Source organism: Physeter macrocephalus, chromosome 13, assembly GCF_002837175.3.
Source record: "Physeter macrocephalus isolate SW-GA chromosome 13, ASM283717v5, whole genome shotgun sequence".
Lineage (NCBI taxonomy): Eukaryota > Metazoa > Chordata > Mammalia > Artiodactyla > Physeteridae > Physeter > Physeter macrocephalus.
In genome coordinates this window covers 6,598,384-6,621,524 of record NC_041226.1, presented here as the reverse complement: position 1 = coordinate 6,621,524, position 23,141 = coordinate 6,598,384, and the positions used below count along the sequence as shown (strand labels likewise).

At 43.9% G+C, this 23,141-nt stretch overlaps 1 protein-coding gene across 9 annotated transcripts in view; it reads right to left on the bottom strand.

The window, feature by feature from the left end:
• MTUS2 (microtubule associated scaffold protein 2) overlaps positions 1 to 23,141 on the bottom strand; it is a 543,384-nt gene that overhangs the window by 331,274 nt on the left and 188,969 nt on the right. For 8 of the 9 annotated variants that reach the window (XM_028497246.2, XM_024125858.3, XM_028497249.2 and 5 more), the window contains exons 4-5: positions 12,685 to 15,138; positions 7,905 to 8,145 (exon numbers count right to left, since the gene is read on the bottom strand). In XM_028497246.2, the coding sequence (XP_028353047.1) occupies positions 7,905 to 8,145; positions 12,685 to 14,895 (2,452 nt within the window). In that variant the 5' untranslated portion in view covers positions 14,896 to 15,138. The remainder of the gene's footprint in view (positions 1 to 7,904; positions 8,146 to 12,684; positions 15,139 to 23,141) is intronic. The other variant, XM_055089329.1, reaches the window with a different exon arrangement.

Here is a 23,141-nt window from a genome sequence, read left to right as displayed (position 1 = left end):
GGCCTCTCACTGTTGTGGCCTCTCCCATTGCGGAGCACAGGCTCCGGACGCGCAGGCTCAGCGGCCACGGCTCACGGGCCCAGCCGCTCCACGGCATGTGGGATCTTCCCGGACCGGGGCACGAACCCGCGTCCCCTGCATCAGCAGGCGGACTCTCAACCACTGCGCCACCAGGGAAGCCCCTCGCATCCTTCTTTGACATCCTATGTTCCAGGCATACCAATCTTCCAATGTCGCATTCCCTTGCCTGGAATACCCATCCACTCCCATCACCTCCTCATCCCTGACCCCCATACCTCAAATCCTTTGCTTCTTCATACCATACTTCACCTAAGAAACTTTCCTGGACCCAGACTTGGGGTTAGATCCCCTCCTATGTTCTTCTGAGCCCAGAAGACTTTGCCATCCCAGCACTAAGTCACACTGCATCATAATGGCCTGTGGGATCTCTTCTATCTTGTTCATGGTTATATCCTCATGGTTGTATCCTCAGTGCTGAAACAACCTGACACATAGTAGGTGCTCAATATTTATCACATATACTAATAGTGTTTGTCCAAATAAATAGAAGAATAGTTGTTACGCCTGTGATGCACCCCAGGGCCACTGAAGCTGACTCTCTGGGTCTGGGCCAAGGAAACTTACATTTTTAATAAGTTTCTGCAGGGGATTTTAGCCATGCTCAGTTGCAATGAAAGTAAGCCAAAGATGGGATGGCTTTGTTGGCTGAATGCACAATAAAAAAATAGCCACTGTCAATGTCCATTTCAACAGTATGTAGAAATGGGTGACATTGAGAGATACACTGAGACAAACACCAGTACAAACTTAATGGTTCCTCCGAAGCCTCCAAGATTCGTCCCAAGGTCATCCCGTGTTATTAAGACACCAAAGGAACCATAGTTATGCCACGCTCTCTTGGACCATCTCAGGAATTCATCAGTTTGTCTTATAGGGATGTTTTCCCACCTGATTTAAATTTTTCTTGGTAGATGCTATAGTTGTCATGAAATTAAGTAAAACTGTGATAAAAATAGTAACGTGGCACTTAGGCAATGCCAAAAAACTTGTTATCATTCTTTCTTTGAAATCGAAGTATAGTTGATTTACAATGTTGTGTTAGTTACTGGTGTACAGCAAAGTAATTCAGTTATGCATATATATACACGCACACATTTTTTTCATATTCTTTTTCATTATGGTTTATTACAGGATATTGAATATAGTTGCCTTCACTATATAGTAGGACCTTGTTCTTTATATATATATAGTAGTTTGTATCTGTTAAATCCAAACTCCTAATTTATCCCTCTCCCTGCCCCCTTTCCCCTTTGGTAACCATAAATTTGTTTTCTATGTCTTTGAGTCTGTTTCTGTTTCGTAGATAAGTTCATTTGTGTCATATTTTAGATTCCACATATAAGTGATACCGTGGTATTTGTCTTTCTCTGTCTGACTTACTGCTCTTAGTATGATCATCTCTAGGCCCATCCATGTTGCTGCAAATGGCATGTTTCATTCTCTACTCTCATTCTTAACACAGGAATCAACACCTCACCCACTCTGTGTTTCTTCTCTTTCTCCCTCCCTTTGTCTTACAAGAAGCAATGCTCTGCTTCTGTTCCAAGGTTCACCCTCCACGTGGGATGGCGATCTCACTGTCTGCCACCCACCTGGGCACCTTGTTCCAACAGTGAACTCCACCGCACCCTTCAGCCTCTCTCCCCAGGCCACTCCCTCTCGCTCACAATTCCAGCTAAGTCCGACCTCGCGCACAGGCTCTGAAAAACAAAACAAGCAGCCCTGCTTCCCCTGCAGCGAGCACCCAGGGCTCTCCTCCACCGGTGCATTTTTAGAAACAGCGGTCTATTCTCATTGCTTCCACTTCCTCACTGTTCATTCACTTCTCAGCCTTACTAAGACGTGACTTCCACCCCACGTTTTACTAAAACTGCTCATTCAGAACTAGGTCACCAACTGCTTCCTAATTTCCGATCCCAGCCTCTTTGCATTTTTCCTTGTCCTGTCTTCTGTGAGACAGACTTGACCATTTTCTACCTTGGAAGCTCCCCCTTCCTTAGACTCCAACGCTACATTTTCCCAATGGCCTCCACCCACCCACCCTGCAGTCTCCTGCCTCTTGCAGGCGTCTTTCTTCAGTTACTCCTTAAATGTGGACACAAAGTCCTCTTCTTGACCCCTTCCTTACTCTGTCCTCCCTCTCCCGCCCTGACCCTGCTCATCCACTTGCACGGCTTCGACTCACATCTAGGTGGCAATGACTCCTACGCTGACCTTCGGCTCCAACTTCTCTCCAGTCCCCATTTCTGCCCTTTGGAAATTTCTACCTGAATGTTCCCAAGGAACCTCAAACTCCGCATGTGTCCAATGACTAACTGTCCATCACTCGCCCCACCCTACCAAGCATCCTCCCGTCCTCCCTACTGAGTAATCGGTCCCCGTAAGGGATCTGAATCGCCCAAACTGATGACCTCTTTCTCTGACAGATACACATTCTACCATTACCCCTTCTGGTAAACTCCTATTTATCCTGCACAATTCAGTTCAACTCACCTCATCTGGAAAATCTTTCCAGAGCCCCGACCTGCCCGAGCCGAGTTGGGTAGCCCCCTCACGTGCATTCCGCACGTCTCTATCAAGTACGTCTCTCTTCCTGTTGTAATCACTGGTTTAACTCTCTGTATCCCCACAAAGTGGGGACGATGCTCTCACCTCAGAATTCTTCCTTTAGAAATACTGAGTATAAGCTTACAATTTGCTAAGTTTCTGACATCATCACGACCACTCAGAGCTCTCCACAATCGCTACTGTGCTTGCGTTTTAAAATTGTTCCAATCAAGTTTACTTGTTCTTCAATATATATTACATTAACTTAATAGCCTACATTTTAAAATTTGGCAGGCTTCAACCTGCCTTTTGAAAAGAATTATCAAAGAGTCACGTTTACACAGTATGTTGAACTCTAATAAAATAAAATTTATTTTAATAAGAAGAATCCATAACAAAACTGAATATAAGTTGAGAAAAACTGTCTCAACTTATCTGACTGAACTTCTCTGGTTATTTATTTATAGAATAAAGTATGTCTCATCTGGTCTTTAAAAAACTTCTGTTCTGACACTTTATCCCTATCAAAAAATATTATAGTTCTTTCAGGGTGCACTGGCTGACACAAAAACATGCTTTCAGCAACACTGGGTATAGTCATTTTCATGAAAACAAATTACATCCTGATATGCTGTATACAAGTGAACATTTTTTACATAATGTATTACATAATGCCATGAGAGATGTTTTTTCAGAAAAAGGAACGTAAAACATATATAAATCTACTAAAAAGGCAGTACAGAAAAGAACTATCTTTTTAAGTCTTTAGAGGTGAAGGATCTAATAATGAATTGTTTTTATATACAATCTCAGGTTTCACCAGTACAGATTTTATATCCACCTAAAGGGAGGTAACCGTCCTGCTGTTGTACTTTGAGTACTTAAAGAGCATCCTGAGTTTCATACCCAGCCCTGATGACAGTAAGACTTCATAGGTTTATGCATGACTGTGGAGTCAGAAAACACTGTATACAAAAACACAGAAATTATGTAAGAAGTAAGGAAGTGCTTAGGTTTATTTATTTTTCAGCAGACAGAATCACATTAAGATCTGCAAGACTTTGGAACTTCCCCGCCAGTCCAGTGGTTAAGACTCCGTGCTTCCCCTACAAGGGGTCACGGGTTCGATCCCTGGTCGGGGAACTAAGATCCCGCACGCTGCGTGGCACGGCCAATAAAACCAAAAAGATCTGTAAGATTTTAAGGGTCTTAGGAAAGAGTATTCATTTATAGCAAAGAAACTGTGTAAGAATATGCTTTGTGGGGTAGCATGTACTTATTGCACATCTGGTTCTTCTAAGCCACTTTAAAGCCACTTTAAAGCACATAATGGTACTCACAGAGCCAACACAGGAGTGGAAACAACAGGAATTCTTCCCAAAGCTTCAGTCACAGGTTTACTTGTCTATAGGAGACCTAAGTGTTTTCCTACCTAAGAACTGAAAAAAATACAGTGTATGCAGTTCAAATATGACACCAGATCTTAGGATTCAGAACGAGGGACCTCACCTGAGTTTGGAAATGTGAGCGCTAAATTACGGGCGGCAGCATGGAGGGCTGGAGTTCCTACCTCCTGTTTTCATTGCCAGTGGGATGCTGCTCAGAGCCTCGAGTGACCATGTAAAATAAAGATCTAGGAATAACCAAGCTGGGCTTCCCCGGTGGCGCGGCGGTTGCGCGTCCGCCTGCCGACGCGGGGGACGCGGGTTCGCGCCCCGGTCCGGGAGGATCCCGCGTGCCGCGGAGCGGCGGGGCCCGTGAGCCGTGGCCGCCGCGCCTGCGCGTCCGGAGCCCGTGCTCCGCGACGGGAGGGGCCGCGACGGTGAGAGGCCCGCGCACCGCAAAAAATAAAAATAAAAAATAATAACCAAGGTTAGAGTGACAGAGAATCCCAATGTGCTGAATATGTGACGCCAGGCACAAAATTAAACACAAATTGCAAACAAAATACAACCATATACAGAAACATTTTTAAAGTATTCTTAAAGTAATAACAAAAAAACCCCAAACGACCATTATAGTCTGAAACTAAAAGAGCAAACACGAAAGAGAAAGTTTTCTCATTAGCTACAACAGACATCATCTGACATCAACAATCTCTGATAAATATGTAAAAGCAACTTCACCCATAAAGATTTAATTGATATGGAAACGGCCATAAACAATTACAAAACGAAACAAAATATATAAAACTAATGTTTTCAGAAACTGTACAACAACCAGCACAGGAATGTGACCCTTTGGAGAAGGAAAACGAATGAGGTGAGCCTTATCACTGCCAATCTCACTGCCTGGGGGCACCATCCATGCCAGAGCCCAGGAGGGAGGAACTCAAAGAGAGTCTGCCCATCACAGTGAGCTGGAGACACAGAGATCAAAGTTTGCAGAGTCAGAGGCAGTGAGAATGTGTGGGGCAAAGGGAAGGGAGATATGCAGACAAACTGTCCCCTTAGAGCGTGCTCTCAGCCCGGCACTCAGAGAGGTCCTGTTTACACAAAACTCAGATCACACTGCCCTACTTCCAAAGCCTCCAATGGTCTTCTCGCTCAGACTAACAGTCACATCCTTACGACCTTCTTAGGCCTTCTGCAAGTTCCCTCAATGCCAGCCACCCCTCTACTCTCCTCCCCAACCACTCTCCCCGCTACTTACTCTGCTCCAGCCTCCCTGGCCTTCCTGCCACCCCAGGACCTTTGCACTGGCTCTTCCCTCCCTCCCAGACTTTGGGGACTGGCTTAAAGGTCATCGCTCAGGGAGGCCTTTTCCAGCCATCCTATTTAAAATTGGAATCTCCCTCCTTCCTGTCCCAAATCCCAAATTCCCCCTTCTCTAATGTTTCATTTTCTTCAATACTAGTGATTTCTCTCAATAGACCATGTGCTTTTTTTTTTCACGAAAAAAAAAAAAAAAAAAAAAAGTTTGCCTACCCCCATCCTAAAATTCTAAAACAGAGGCAAGGATTTTTGCCTGTTGTCAATGCTTTATGCCCACACCTAGAACAATGCTGACATGTAACAGTCCCACAGTCTGATTGTTGAATGAGTGACTGAACACATAATTGACCTGTAGCAGCTATGTAACAGCAGGTAGATCCATCATAATATACATATACCATGGGAACCGTTAAAAAATAATTTGATTTTTTATAGAAGGGCTTACCAAGAAAATAACTAACCATTAAGATCATCAGTTATTACCTGAGTAAATGACAAGTCACAAAATGGCAAACAGGTAAAAAAAAGTTCCCTTCCACTAATAATAAAAGAAATGCAATAATAATAATAGTAGGAGGAGTAATAATAATGGTAATACTCAATACTGGCAAGGGTGTGGCAAAGAGAAGCACTTTCAAGAAACTCTAGTGTAAAAATAATTACTACGCACTTTCTAGAAAATAAGTCAGTCTTAAAAAATGTTTGGACATGTATTTATCCAATAATTAAACTTCAAATAATCTATTCTGAGAAAACAATATGAAAGAAGACAAACAAGTACAAAGATTCAAATTGCAACATTAATTATTGAAGATAGTGTAGAATAAGCAGAACCCAAATTCCATGAATAACTTCAGATATTATTCCCCATGCATTCTTCCCACTTCCTCAGAGAGGCTGCCCCTGTCCCATCCATATAGCACTCTTCTGGTTGCAATTTCTCAAAACACTGTGCTTCCTGCTTTCCTAACACTTATCACAATTTCCAATTACGCATTTATCTTTGTATTGTCTACTTCATCCATTAGACTAAGTTGCACAAAGGCAGGAGGTCTCTGTTCACTGCTGCAGTCCTCAAGTTACACCTTCTGGCACCTAATAAGTATCCAGAATTTGTTAAATCAATGAATAAATGAACAAAACAGAATCTTACGTGGCCATTAAAATATTTCTGAAACATTGATGGCATAGGCAATGCCTACAATATGATATTACTAGGAAAAAAAAACAAAATTCACATTCAGTATTAACTCAACTATTTAAAAATGCGTAGAAAGAAACACACCGGAAGAAAAATTTCCATAATATCAACTCTGGGCTGGACGCTAAAAATAGAAGTACAATTACTTTCTTCTTCATATTTTTCTATATTCAAAGTTTTTGACAAGGGGTATATATTATTTCTATAATAAAATTAAGACATAAAACCTAGAGGAAACCACATGAGCAGAAGAAGGGATGGAGAGAGGAAAACAGAGACGTGCAGAGCGCGTCAGGAGAGGACACGGGCCAGCCACCGCAGGGCAGCACAATGGGGCTGGGATGGGGCGCTCAAGATGCGTGAACAGCTGAAAAGAGTGATACGGTCGGTCACTGCTGTACTGCAGAAAGGTCTCCCTGACACACTACAGCCCGGAGGCCAAGCCCAGCCCACTACAGGTATACCCCATTTTACCGCACTTCGCAAGGTACTGCGTTTTTTACAAACTGAAGGCTTGAGGCAACCCTGCCTCCAGCGAGTCGGTCGGCACCGTTCTTCCAACAGCATTTGCTCACGTTGTGTTTCTGGTGTCACATTTCGGTAATTCTCACAATATTTCAAACTTTTAAATTATTATTATGCTCGTTATACCGATCTGTGATCAGTCATCTCTAATGTTACTACCACGACTTGCTGAAGGCTCAGATGATGGTTAGGATTTTTTATAAATAAAGTATTTTTAAATTAAGGTAGATACATTGTTTTTGTAGACATAATGTTATGGCACACTTAATAGACTCCAGTATAGCGTGAACATAACTTTTACATGCGCCGGGAAACCAAAAACTCGTATGACTCTCTTTATTGCACTATTTGCTCCATTGCAGTGGTCTGGAACTGGAACTGCAGGCACACCCAAAGGTGTGCCTGTATCTGTTTTTGTAAAATAAGTTGTGTTGAAACACTGCTGCACCCCCGCATTCACGGACTGTCTACGGCTACTTTCACGCTAAGTAATGACAATACCGACCGTTATGGCCCAGAAGGCCGAAAATATTTACTATCTGGCCCTTTCTGAACCCTAGTCTATAGCACGTATCAGAGAAACTACATGTATAGGAGAAACTACAAGAAAGGAGGTGGTGGTCACAAGGGCCATCGTTTTAAGGGTGGCATGGAGAATGACAGTTGCAGATATAGATGAGTCTTGACAAATGTCTGTATCTACAATCAGATGGAAGAACAGAAAAAAGGCTCTTTTAAAGAAGGAGAGGCATTCATACTTTAGACAGTTACCATCATTTTATGTGATTACTATTTAAAAGTACAGCAGGAAAAAGCAGTCCTGTTGCACTGGTTACCTGCAGGGTCGGAACTGTAGAGGCTGGCAGCTGCCGCTATGGTTCCTGGTGGGTGAATGGCACTCGCTGAAGACCTCTGGCTCGCGATCAGGATCCTGCTCTTCGCAGATGGTAAACGTGACATTGCACCCAATCCCAACTGGGGCTTAAGAAGCATGGCCGATCGATAGAAAGTTGGAGGAACTTCGTAGTGAGTATAGGGAGGAGAACAAAATTCTTCTTTTCCAGGGCGTTCTGTAACCTATGATAAATGACAAGAAGCTCAGTCAGAGAACCGCACATCACAGGATGAGTGCCGAACCTGGTCCGGAGACCAAGGCTCCAACAGTGACCACTCTGGAACCACTGAGCTGCTCCATCACCCACCTCTTACCTTCTCCAGGCCCAATGTCTTCATCTCTAAGTTGACAACAACTGGATGATCCCTTAGGTCTATGCTGGTTTTAATACTCTATGAATCTACATTTCGCTGGGAGGAAAAAGAATTCCCTCCATCAGATTTTTTAATTTGATCACTACAAAATCATTGGAATTTGTGCAAGTAGTTAATCTATAAACAAAAAATGTCAACGACGCAAGGAAAGAATTTAGCAAATGTTCATGGAACTATGACAGTCTCATTATTCCTAAGGAGAAAAGGCACAGTTTTCCTGATGACCTAGTCTTACAATAAGTTGATGAACCTTATCAATTTACGTTAAGTCTTTATTAGGCTACTTAGGAAATAAAATATGCATCGTTAATGAGGGGGAAAAGGTTATTTGGAAGAATAGAGAAGTTAATGGAAAGATGTGTTTTCAGGCTTCTACATTCTTTTTACATAATTAAAAATGAGAAGACTGTGAATTACCTCTGATTGTCTTCCCTAGTAAGGTGTTGCCTCCAGGAATGTCTGAGCAAGTTTCACTAGAATGGAAGTTTTGGGGCAGAGTCTTGCTGACTGCTGAATTCATAGCACCTAGAACAATGTCTAGCACAGAGCTGAAATCAACAAACATCTATTAAATAAAGGAATCATGTTTCATTCTTTCCTGAATCTAACAACATAACATCATGTTACCATTGCCTGTGATTAACAGTTTGGATTAGAATACAATTGATGGCTACCTTTTATATATGCAATTCTGTACTCACAAAGCCTGTTCATAGCATCAGTGTTTCTTCATGTTAAAAGTTAAAAAAAAGAAAAAAAAAGACAATGAAATAATCTTATTTCCTTTAAGTTAAAAAAAAAAAATAGTGCCAGAGGCTATGTATGAAAAGACATAGATGTTAACTAACTCTGCTCTAAATCATAATACATTTCCCGTGTCAAACCTCTATCCAGGAATCACAGGCATTTAACAATACTCTTTAATAGGGGCTATAAAGCTTTGATCCAGGCTGCTGAAGAGATAAACCCTTAATTTAATACTCTTTTACTGTTGAAATAGATACAAAGTTCTCCTTAAACTAACGTTATTGAAACAAAAGATGAGGCCTTTAAAGTTTTATCATAATCACATTGTAAAATATGCATGATTGCTATGGTATGTAGATGGAACTCAGGCCCCAGCAAATTATATTACTGTGAAAGAACGCTCTACATCTGCTCTCTGATAAAATTTTTACCATTTTCTACTTACTCCCGTACTGTCAATCTTTGGTTTTTCTATTATACTCATATTTGCTCAATTTTTTTTTATTGTAGTGTCTAAATGTTTGGTGTCATTGCTCATTGCTTTTAGCAGGTGCTCCCATGAAGAAATTATTATCATGTCTAACCTACATCTGTCAGGTTTTTAGGATTGCAATGTCTTATCTCAGTAATTAATCTGTTCTTTCAAACTGTATAGGTTTCAGGGGTCAAAATCCATCATTCCATCATTTGAAAACGACCTTAACAATTTCAGGAACCTCAATGCCTGCCATTTTGTTGGGTAATTTGTCTCTGGTAAGATAACAAATTCTTTGAAAAGGTGAAAAGTACTCCTTAGATGCCTAATCTTCGCATTTTTAATAAAACAAGAGCGTCTACAAAAAGCTTCACATTCTTTTCTTTCATCTTTATTGACAGAACACAGCAGGTATCACCGTACAGTCATAAACACAGAGAGATTAACCCCAAATGGGTTTTTTCCCTCTTTCTCTAATGCAGTAGTTTTAGAGAAATAATTCTGAAACTAAAGAATCCTTGTGATTTCAAACAAACTCCTAAAATCCATCAAGGCACACACCACAAGCAACTAAGTTCTTACTGGACTGTCCCTCTTCCTATCTACCCTGTCCTGTTCTCAGGGGACGGCAGGCTGGGGAGACAATGGGGCAAATGCAGAGGCTTCACTGAGAAGCTACGGCAAGGAGAGGGCTTGTGACGGCTCATTTCGTCAACGGGATAGGCCACGCCACCCAGATATGTGGTTAAAGATTATCCTAGATGTTTCTCTACTGCTGTTTTTCAGATGAGATCAACATTTAATTCAGTAGCCCTTGAATAAAGCAGATTACTCTTCATCACGTGGGTGGGCCTCGTCCAATCAGTTGAAGGCCTTAATAGAAAAAGACCTCCCTTAAAGAAGAGGGAAATCTCCCAGCAGATGGCTTTTGAATTTTAACTGCAGCATCAACTCTTCCCTAGGTCTCCAACCTGCCAGCCCACGCTGCATATTTTGGACTTGCCAGTCTCCACAACTGCATGCACCAATTCCTTAAAGTCTCAACAGATAGAAAGATACATACATACATACATATACATACCTGTCTACACAATCTGTTTCTCTGGAGAACTCTGACAGGCACAGTGTCCTGCAGTGATGAGGTGGTACCAGGGAGGAGGAGCCCTAATCACACACCTGTATGCTGTGAGCACACAACCTCACCGGGTCCTCTCACTCTTCCTCTCTTCCCCCCACTTACACCAGTAATTAAAAGGATTCCCCCAAGAAGTCAATAGGAGGGAGTGTCCCAGAGGCCTCAGGATGGCTGAGAGCAGAAAGCAGTCTAAACAAGTCAGCATATCTTATCCTCCTGGCATGACTAGACCCACGATGACCTTCAGAGCCACTTCTGGGGGCTGAACACAGGAGGGGGACTCTCTGGGTTACTCCAAGTCACAGCTACAGGAGCAAAGGGCAAAGGCCAGCCCATTCTCCACTTGTGATTAGCGACTACCACAGAAATGAGCCCAGCACAACCCCTGGGGCTTCTCTGCTCTATCCTGTAGCCTGAGGAAAAGACCTGGGCCTCGAATGCTCTGATTACAGCAGGAAACGGTCCTCAGAGCGGCTGGTGCACAGTGACACTGCTGTCCCCACACCAACGGGGTCTCTCCAAACCCCTCAGCACTACTAAAGCTGCACAAACACTCATACCATCTCACTTCCTGGAGACTTGGGGTGGCCTCTCCAGGATTAAGAAGAGAGAATATTTGGGGGGGATGTGCATCTAATATAGACATTACTGTGTATTTTATGGAGAGAGTGGAAGCAACAAAGAAAGGAAACATATATTAAAAAATTAAGAAGGGTCAAAGAGATAGAACAGTAAACAGGATTTTTGCCTACATCTCCAAAGAAAGTTTCTTTCACAATTGTGTTTTGCAGAGAAAAATCTAGGGTATCTTTTTGTTTGGCGGGGGGAGGGTACAAAACTACTTTATTTAACGAACTGTTACAAATGAAAGTCTCCAATGAAGTGATCATTGAACAGAGACCTAAAGAACGTGAAGGAGAAAGACATTCAGATATCTGGGAGAAGACTGTTCTGAGCAGAGGGAAGTGCAAAGGCCCTGAGGCAGCAGAGGGAGAGAGAGAGTGAAGGAAGGACAGGTGGTCGGGAAGTAAAGGAGCCAGATCGAGTGCATCCTAACAGCTGAGCATCCTATAGGCTCCAGCCCGTGTTCTGAGTGGCCTGAGCAGACGTGGAGGGCGTCAGGGAGAGAAATGATCCGATGCTGCTTTCCTCTTAATTGATCACTGGCTGCCATGAGACTGCGTCCAGAGAAAACCTTCTTTCTGAGCTCTGGGCGCACAACTCGCCATAGCACCCCAGTACTGAGAGGGGCCACGGAGTGAGGGAACTGGGCGGGTCTGGGCGAGCATCTCGGTGCTATCCTTGTTTTGTTGCCTTGGATGAGTGACTCAGAGCGCTCCAAGTCTGCTTCCTCACCTGGACGATGGTAAGAACAACAATCCCGCCCTCCAGAGAATCACTGCAAGGACGAGCGAAGACTGGCAACGGTTAAATGTGATGTTACGTGGGCCCAACGCGGAGCAGACACTCAGCCAAACGCTAGCTGTACTTATTGTTTTGACTTAAAACAGAGCCCATGCCTAACACGTTATTTTCTACTCGCTGGGCTCCTGACATGGACGAATACAAGATTCTCCCATAAGGGAAATACTCCCCCTCAGAGGATGAAGCCTGACTAATTTGAACAATGTATTTATTTTGGATTTTTTTCCATTGACCTAGTTTATAGGAGAATTATGCTCACTTATTTAAACAAGGAAGCCCATTTAAATGCATACTTATCTAACCTTTATTACATATCATGTCAGGTAGCATTTAAATGACTCTCTTCAGACGTTAGCTCTCATCCTGACCATCGAACTCTTCTCAGCGCAAGTGTCCATTTGCCTACGACCTCCTCTAGCTAAAATCAACCATTTCTGTACAAGCGCATCCATCAGAATCTGCAATTTGCTGAGAGAGGAAATTCTGTTTTCACAATTCATCGAAAGTACACAACGAACTTTAGGATGTTCAACTTACAGACTGTATCACAGTGACATTCTCTTACCTCCTGTAAAAACTTTTCACTCATTTGACTGAAGGGGTGTCCCGGGGGCTTGATCCCAGACACCACCAGTCCGGAGCTGAACACCCGGGGCCTCTGCAGGTCTGGCTTGAACTTGTCGTAGAGGCTGGCGGCCGGCTTCAGGTCTCCGCCTGCCGCCTTCTCCTCTTTGGGGAGAGGCACGTTACACGAGGGCGGGGCATACGGTAGCCCCACGGGAACCAGAGGCGCGTCCACCTGGCCTAGGGCCTGAGGGCTCCTCCGGATGTAGGTGATGATCTTGGGCCTCACGTGCTTGGGCTTGGGCATCGCGACGGGCCGGGGATCCGCCCTTTCTTCCGTCTTTTCAACCTGGGGGCCCTCCGTTCCCTGCTGTGAGGCGGGTGTGTCCTCGGGACGGGCGAGGCCAGGCTTGGGGATCCCACCAGGGCAGGGGTTCTTGTCAGGCACTTTCAGGGAAGCGTGTGACAGCCTGGAGCTGTTGGCAGAAGGCGGGGCGGCCGGGGGGCCCCCCGCGTCCACATTCAAGGCGCCCAAGTCCGGAAAACGGCTGCTGGGTTGCACGGGCTGGCGGGCCACATTCACAGTTGTCTCTGGGTGGAGGGGCGCTGGGGCTCCGGGAAGAGAATCTGCTCTTGCTTGGGGGGCGCTTTCAGTCTTCACTGCAGTCTCTAGACGGTTCCTAGTCTCAGCAACGGCTGTGGCGATCTCTGTGCTTTCCCCGGCTTCTGAGCCGCTGCTCGGAGGGTCGGGGGGCTCAGGGACCCCAGTTCCGCTCTCTCCAACAGAACGATCTGAATGACAAACCGTGGCGCCGTCCCCGTCCCCACCGCCCAGCACCCCTCTCTCCTCACTGGCACCCGAGGGCCTGCTGTCGGTCGAATCACCGGGAACAAAAGCGACGTGACCATCCCTGGGTGAAACGCTGCTGGACGGGGTTTCACCCGGTTTCCTAGCTGCACTTGGTGAACTTCTGCCCGTGGGCTGACGCTCAGCAGCTCCCGAGGAAGCGGGGCTCGGCTTGGGGGTGGTCTGGAGAGACCCCTCCTCACCTCTCTTTTCCTGCTCGCCCCTGCCTCTCCCCATGCCCGGCGGGTGGGGGCCGCTGTGTGCAGCAGCCGAGGCTTCCTGCTGTGCTTCCTCCGCAGCCGGCTCCTTTCCCCCTAGGGATGACACGCCATCCTCCTGAGGACAGCCCAGCCCCTCCGCCTGGGTGGCCTGGAACTCCTGCCCGGCCCTGAGCTGGACAGGTTTCAGCTCCATCTGGGGCTCGGGCTTGCCCCGACCTGATTGCGCTTCTGGCTTCCTCAGGACGTCTTTCGAGGCTGGAGAGGAACTGAGAGTGCACTCTGGGTGGGCGAAAGGCTCTGTGCTCTGGGTGCTAACTTTGGGTACCTGTCCCCCACCCGGCTGGGTCTCTACGGGGGCGGTCTCCTTGATTACTGAGGTAGATGGTTTAGGATGACGTGAGCTCTTTCCCTCGGAGGCACCATCAGCTGGAAGACAAGCCAGCCCCGGAGAAGGGGCTGCCCCCATCTTCTGCGGCCCCTCCCCACCACTGGGTACCGGACGGGGGGCTTCTGGGGACGCCAGCACTGCGGGCTGCGGAAGCGGCCAGGCCGGGCCCCCAGCCCGCTCCTTGGTAAGCATGTCCACTGCTACAGCAGAGCTGCCGGCTCTCTCCAAAGAATGCCTCCTCAAGGCCACATTGTCAAGGGTCTTGGCCAACTTATCCTTGGGCACGTGCCGGGGAACGTCAACCTCCCTCTGAGCCGAAACCTCTGGGCTGGCCTCACCCGTGACAGTCCTCCAACTTGGCTGACCTTGTCCCTGAAGGCCCCGAGGGGCCTGCAGGGGATCTGTGCCTCTGTCCAGCATGGGCTGTTCATTCCGTTCTCTCTGAGCCATCGGAGAAAATTTAAAATCCTTCACGCTGGCAGGGCCAGCCTGAGATGCCTTCGCAAAGCCCTGAAGGGGGTGAAACTCCTTCTGGACACGGGTACTACTTTCGGGCCCCCTTGAATTTGCATTTCCAATTTCATCTGTCAGGGCACATGTCACAGGCTCATCGGGAGAGGAGCTGACCTCCAACATGATGGGGTTGGCATTGGTGTCTCCCAGACTTAGGACGCTCTCATTATTGTTTTTCACTCCATTTCTGTTGTCCCGCAACTCAGTGTAACATGATTTCTTAGGAGCCACTGGGACACTCATTTTCCAGCCTTCAGTGGGGGCTGCCTGCCATGCAGTCCTCCTTAATGGAAAGGGGTTTCCTTCAAGCTGCTACCTGGTGAACAGGGAAATCTCAAGCTGCTTGTTGCCCCCTGACGGCATCACGGGGCGATCCTGCCTTCATCATTTTCAGAGCAGTTTTAAAACTGGGCATTGTCTTGATACACAGCAGGATGACTTATCTGTTAGGTGCCAGCTGAAGGACAGCCAATTAGCCCATGAGACCTAGAGAGAGAGAAAAAGAAAAGCGCGCTAGATTGACAGACATAGAGTCTCGGGAGAAAAAAGAAGCATGGTAAACACAGATTTATTCATCACTTTCCTACTATTACTTCATTCACTCAATCTAGGTACTATTTCTCAAATGCCTTTTAGACAGGGGCTCCTGCTGGCCAAATATGGGAAACTGTAACATCAAAATGATTAATGGTAGAAGTGGATTATAAATACATATTAAATCTTAAATTCGTATTTTAAAAATTCACAAGTTCATACTGATACTGATTAAAAAGAGCGGAGGAGAAAGGAAGGCCCTTCTTCACGGAATACCAACTAACGTACGAAAAATTAGACAATTAGAAAAATCACCACTTTGTATTCACCAGAGTAATAATTATCTTGGATGAGGGATGCCAATGGTCGCTAAAATCACTGAGTGCAGAATTGTTGGGGAACAGGATATTTACAGAATCTTAAAGCACCACCCTCCAGATTATTTTACTTCTTACAAAGGAAAATTCCATCTGTACAATGGAGAAAGCTGGTAGACACCATCAAATTTAACATCATCATTATGGAAAGTGCTATCCTGTGCTCCTGATGTTAGGTAGTTCTCAAGGCCTCACACCCCCTACGAGAGTATCCCTGCTGTAAATGTTCAACCTGAGTTTAATCATGAGGAAATAATCAGGCAAATTTAAATTGATGGGCATTCTACAAAATAGCTGGGCTAAACTTGCCCCCCAAAACACCAATGGATATCTGCACACAACGCACGATCCTTGACTGGATCCTGGATTTTTAGAAAAGTTAGCAGAGAACATTGGGACGATTCAAGATTTAAATATGGACAATCTATTGGGTAAAGGTATTTTATCAATGTTAACTTTCTTGGGTGTGTAACAGTATCACGATTATACCAGAGATAATCTGTGTTCCTGGAAGATACATGATATTAAACATGACATGCTTTTTAACATGACATGTTGTCTGTAACTTACTCTCAAACGGTCGGCAAAGAGAAAAATGCGCGCGCGCGCGCGCGCGCGTGTGTGTGTGTGTGTGTGTGTGTGTATGTAAAGGAGAGAGAACACAAACATGGAAAAATGTTAGCAATTTGAAAATCTAGGTGATCCACTCGACTACACCTGCAACTTATGTATAGGTTTGACACTTTTCAAAATAAAAAGCTGGAGGAAATTCTAGTAGCCTGAGAGTCCTGGATGATCCAGTCCGTACATACCGTTCTAGCCTCATTCCCTCTCATCCTTTTCTTTCCTAGGCTGCAGCCACACTCTTCACTCCTCACGTTACCATGTTCCTTTCTCCCTGCTTCAGGGCCTTTGCACATACCCTTCCATTGCATGGAATGTGGAATCCTCCCCTGACCTCACCCAACAAACTCCCGTTCAGTCTTCAGTTTGCAGCTTAAATGCCACTTCCTCCAGGAAGCCTTCCTGATCCACTAGATCAGGTCCTTCTATGATGAATTTTCAAAAACTCTATATTTTTACTTAAAAAAGAAAACTCCAAATGTGCTAGGCATCAAAGAAGATATTGTTAAATAAATACCTGGCACATACATCTATCTATCTATCTATCTATATGGCACTTAATATGTACTCTTAGCATGAGTGAATGAATCCATGACAAGATGAATGATGAAGATCAATATTATTTCTGCCCTGACAGAGATTAAATTCTAATAAAGTATTTAAATTTCTACCAAAGTAGCCTCACAGATCATCAGTAAACCACTCAAGGCTAACATTGTTTTATCCACTACTATGAATGCATTCATTAGGCCCTGGGGATGGGGGAGTTTAAAAGTAACAAGGTTCTGCCTCGTACCCAATTCCCCCAGTGGGGAATCAAAGTGAACAGCCGCCTTCCACGCCTTCCTCTGCTTCGTGCAAACATGCACGAGTGCACACGCACATTACATGGGAGACTGTTACGTTTCTACCAAAATAGGTTATGTGGCAACCCAGTTGTCTTCCCTTCACCATTGTTTCATATGCTACTTCACACATTCAAAAGAGTACGTGTGTGTGTATATATCCACACATACATGTATATTTGTACATATATTAAACATGTACATGTGTATATATACCATATATGTATATCTACATGTGTGTACATTTGTATGTATCTATTGTACAACAAAATAACATAATAAACAAGAAAACCAAAGCACTGAAAAATCACCAATAACTTGCAGCTACCCTCACGCTCCTCTCCAACCCAGCCCCCATCTTCCCAACTTGACTTTTCACTTGACAGCCTCCCATGGGCACCCCCCTAAGAACTCAGCGGATGGAGCTCTCTTTTCCTTTCATTTGTTTGCATCTGTACATAAGCATGTACGTTTTCCATAAATGATATCATTTCCTATAAGCTGGGTTTTGGTCAGTTTTTTTTTTTTAATTTCCCTCTTCTTCCTCCTCCCCCTCCCCCCACACAAGGCACAGTGACATCCTGATCTAGATCTTTCCATTCCTTTCCCCATGTGCGTAGAATCCTGTCCAAGTACACACACCTGTGCACAGGTTGGCGCTTTCATCTCCCTGCTATGCCGCACTTCCGTTCTGACCCTGTCGCCCTCAGGTCCTCATCCTCCCACCCCTCCTTCAGCCCTGTCTCCTGCTTTCTTTTTCTCCTTCTCTGCCTTCTTCCAGGCCTGTCTTCAGTAGGCCAGTGGTACCCCCAGGTCCAGCCTCAAGCCTAACCAAGGTGCTGACACTCTGAACCCAGCCTCCGTTCCCTGATACAGAGGGGAGTCTCAAAGCATCCATATTTCTTTCATTATTCAGTTTTCAAGGTGCTTTCCTTGTGCCTCTGGGCAGAAATGCAAAAAGCATGTAGGCAAATCATTAAGACAGCAGATTAAAAGAACACCGTGCTCTCTGGGTTGGGAAATGGGCGTCCTGGAAAGTCATGGAGAGCAAGACATTCCATAAATGTGAGCCAACCAGACAAAGTAAGCATCTCTAATTCTCTGTGGGCAGAATTATAAGCATGAAGCCCAAGAGCCCTCTCGGGTTTGAACTATCGAGGCTGGCAGAAGGAAATAAATGCATTCTTCTCGGCAGTGACAAACCAAACCGGAGCATCAGACACTGCAATCCACAATGCGATTGCTAGAGAGTGACAAGCAGGTGTAAAATCTTGCTAGAAAGAGTTGTACCTTAATATTTAAGAATTACATAACAGATGCTCTCTGTCAGTAAACAATAAACATTGCTCACTGGAAAGAGGATGGAAAGCTAGAACCTTCTAGGGGCCAAGTATTATTCTCAGCACTAATACATGTTTGTAAATTTTAAGTTGTAAATTGTAATTACTTTTATTTAATTTTTAATTTTAATTTAAGTTAAACTCTTTAATATTTGTAACGGCCTCCAGAAACAGATCTTCACATCTCCTTGCTTTTTTTTCTCTCTCTCTCCAGGTAAGGAAATGAAAACACAGAGAGGGTAACATTCCCAAAGTCACACAGCTAAGATGTGACAGAGCAGGGATAGAGGTAGGAAAGTAAAACCCATGCAGAAAGTGGAAGCTGTAAAAGAAAAGCTGCCTATTGGTGAAATTATACAGATCACAGGGAAGAATAAAAGGAAAAGTCACTATCATAAGAACAAGGATAGAAAAGCAAAACCAGAAACCAAAAAAGGATAGGAAGCTCACACAAGACAGGAAAAGCAAATTTTAAAACCTTCTTCAATTATAAAAGGCAAAATTATATACAGGAGGTAACGTTTCCTGTTTCCTTCCCTTCTTGCCCAGCTTCACTCCTCCCCCCTCGAGCGCCACCGTTTCACCAGAAGACAGTCACAGAATCGACACGGGCAAGAGGTTTTTCCTGGATCTGGATTTCACTCCAGGGTACTCTACTGAGATAAACATCCCTCCCACCCCAGCATAAACATGATCATAAAAAGCCAGACTTACAATACAGGAGTGTGTGATTAAACAAAAAATGCAATTATGTCAACCAAGTGTGCCGACCCCGCCCCGCTTAAGGTGCGTTTTCCCGGGGTGAGGCATGTAGCTTTCATATGCTTCACATTCATGGCTGTCAAAAGTTACAGAAACAATGGCCTTAGCAGTAAATGGCAACTTATCCTGGAAAATAATCCATTAACTAAGTCCTCCGTCCAAAAGGAGTTTAATGATTTTCTAGGCTCATAGCCTACCTCATGCTTAATAATCTTCCAAGTAGCACCCCCTACCACTAGGGTGAAAACCTATTCTCCCAGTTAAGGAACTCAGATTCTCCTCCGCTGGAACAGCTTTTAAAAACTCCCAACACCTAAGCACACACGCTAGGGAGCCCGAAGCGCCACTTACACAGGGTGCTCAGAGCTGCACACAATAATCAGTGCTGGCTGCATCATCCAGGGTCATGTGACAGCAAGACTTCCATTCTCTCAGTTATACCTCTAACCACACCATCTAAGAGCATGACAGCTTCATACAAATCCTGTTGACTCCGTATCATCCACAGAATGCCAAAGCTTCTTACGAATTACTCCTAAACTACGCTAACTCAATCCTAAAAATTTGCAAGTGGCTTTTAGCACCCACGGCAGGACTATAAAAACACATGTCTTGAACTACATCCTGCTGGTCTACGTCCCTTGTTCAATCCTATTTAAAACTTTTGGGGCCCACCCTCAATTTTTCATCCCAAATATTTGCAATCCGTTCTGTTTTCATACCATCTTGGAAGAGGTAAGTGCACCTTCCAGGTTATCATTCGTTCACTGATGCCAGAGTCAGCAGAACAAGGCAGGGGGCAGAGCACAGCACCTGGGGCAGGGAGAAGTAACTCCTCACCTCCTCACCAGCGCCCGTGGCCGTCCACAGGTGCTCCTCCACCCACCAGGCCCCGCAGTCACTGAGCACACCCCATCTTGTCCACAAGGACGTCGTAAGAGGACATACTTTGTCAAGCGTGTTACTCAGATAGTTATCACTTCGCCTCCCACCCAAAAGAAAAAGAGAAGATGAAAATGAAGAAAGAAAAGAAAATGAAGCCATTGTCCCATGACCTGTTCTCCGTGCTACCCTGCATTCTCCTAAGGACCGCTGTTTATTTTTCTCAGTACTCGTAACTAGTCAATTACCAATGCTTTTTCATCCAACATGGGCTCAGCATCAGGCTCTACTGACATGTAGTTTAAGCATCGCACCCTCTTCCTTGCCAACAAACAAGACTGTCTTTGCCCATCGTTAACAATCAAGCATGTCTGCAGCTCTCCCCAGCTCACAATCTCTGCTAATGGTTTGACCATCTTATCTAGATGGAACCTTTTCCATTGAATATGCATATACGTTCACGAATCCTTAAGCGGACTGATAAGGATCTAGATGCTCAGATACAACCTCTTCAACCATCTTTTGCTTCCATTCCCTGTTACCACGCTTCCTCTGCCCAGTATAGCGTGGAAGGCATTCTCGGATAAAGAGGACCTCAGCAGACCCACCACCATCTCTGTGCTGTCCACCAACATGACCACAACACCATCTGAATGACGGGTGAAAGCCAAATTTCCCATCTTGACTCTCCAGGTCTGATGAGCACTGGGCCCATGTATGTTTCCAGGTGAAATCCCCTTTACTCTTCTACTTAAAATACACCTGCCAGTAAAACTGTCCTCCCTACCCCACAGCTCCACCTCCTGAGCTCAAAAGGCCACCTCTTCCAGGAAGCCTTTCCTAATTTCTCCTCCCTCCCCCTCTCAAAAAAAAGTGGAGAAGGAGCTAGATATTATCTCTCCATGTCCTGAATCCCTACATCTTTCCTGCTGGCACTGTCATACCATGTTTTTAAAATTATACTTATGTACATCTCATTTTATTATATATAATGAGTCTTTTCTTTATAGTTACATGCCTTAATTTTATTATAGTTATGTGTGTCTTATTTCCTTTATTAAACTACAAGCTCACTAGGTTGGAGGTTAAGAGCTCAAACACTTCTCTTTTCCAGGCAACATCTGGGACAGCACTTCATGCATAGTAGGCCCTTGGGCTGAAGCAATCTCCTCCCAACTTATGCTCAAAAGGGTGAATGTTTACATCACTTTCAATACAGCACGGGCCCTATTTTTTTTCAGTCTTTTAAGATGGAGGTTACAAAGCCACCCTTCCCAACTGGGTAGCTGGTTAGGCACCCTCTCCCCTTCCCCACAGGAGAGCTGTACCAGAATATCCAGGGGTGATTATATGGAAAAATACATTCTGATCATCATGTTTAACTGATATGTGTCATAAAATGTAATTTAATTAGAAAATTTAAAAACTAAACAAAGTCTGGGAGATTTTTTTATGTTATTAAAAGGAGTCATGGGTTTTAAAAGATTGAAAAAATACTGCATACAGCCTTTCTGAGCTGCCAGATCTGCTATGGAATGCTTTATCAGTTGTGAATTTTCACATAAATATTCAAGCACTGTGCCTTTGAATGTAAATGCAATTCCATCTGACTTAATAAAACTTAGTCGCCAAAGAAGCTCCAGCCACAATTCCTACCATGCAATAAATGATCCTTCAGAAGAACTCTGGGATACAGAAAAACGTACAGGCTATGAACCCAAAATGTAATGGTAAATATAATAATGATGCAAAAAGTCAAAATCCCAACTTTCAAAGTTTAGTTGACATTTTTAAGGAGCATGTATTGAGGTCTATAATGTTCCACCACATTTAAAAGGATAGTTTTATGTGAAGTGACTTGCAAACATTTACATACAAGTCAATCTATTCACCTGCTTTAGAAAGTTTTGTGGTTATCACTCTTCTATGCTTTCTGCAATGGTAACCATTTAGGAATAGCCAGGTTCTTGGTCCTATTTCATATTATTTATTCATATTATTTAGGAATAGCTGGGTTCTGGGTCCTATTTCATAATGTTCTATATGTTTCGTAATGTTATATATGTTTATTCTCAACAGGTATAGGTATAGGTAGCTTAAAACTTGATGCACCGCAGACTGAATGAACTTTACAAGTTCAGTTTCACTGCAATATGATTAAAAGTTGCATCACTGGTTGGGGGATGAGAACTAAATGTTCTGGGGCTCTGTAGCTATCCGTGGTGCTGAATCCTGTAAAAAACGTGCCAAATTATGTAAAAATATAATCGCTCTATGGAGCCTGCTTCCCTCTCCTTATCTATGTACATATCATGAGTAGTACATCACATTTTATTTTAATATATAATCAGAACTATGTTCAGAAAAACATCTTTTTTTTTTCTTTTTTAGCTAGTAGAGGCTATTTTATTTTTATTTTACCCTGAGTAAAAAGAGTGAAGAAGAATATACACATAAATGAAATGCTCTATTTCCCCCTTTATACAGGGCCAGGAAAAGAGGTAACTTGATTTTTCAAAGGTTAGACTAATCTGACATTTAAGCAAAATATTAAACTAACTGATATTTTAAGTCTCTCCAATAAAAATGTTGCCTGTTTCTCCAAAAACAGCCTCATTCGCATTTGCCAACAAAAAAAGCATTTGTTTTCTCCTTTAAAAAACAAATCCCTCCTTCTAGAACAGAATTTCACTCAGAAAATATAGGGTATTCATTCCTTGCCTATTATGTTTAATATTTATTTTGTTTTGTGTTTGTCTTACATGATTTTTCCCCAAATGGAAATACTTAGATTGCCAATTATTTGAAAAAAAAAATGGATCTTCATTGTGTAAAAAAAAAAAGTAAAAAATATACCAAAGTCCCCTACTCCCACCCCAAGAAACAGAGATTAATGTGTAGTATCCCAGATTTTTTTAACACTCAGGGAATGAGTTTTTTACCTTCAGTTTTATACTCTCTGTATCATAGACACCTCCCCACATAAATACATGTAATAATTTTTAATGACCACTTTTACCATAATTTACCCACCAATCCCCCATTGTCAGACTTTAGGTTGTTTTCAGCTTTTGCCTTTTAAAATAATTCTTCACAGAATACTGCTGAATGCATATCTTTACGGC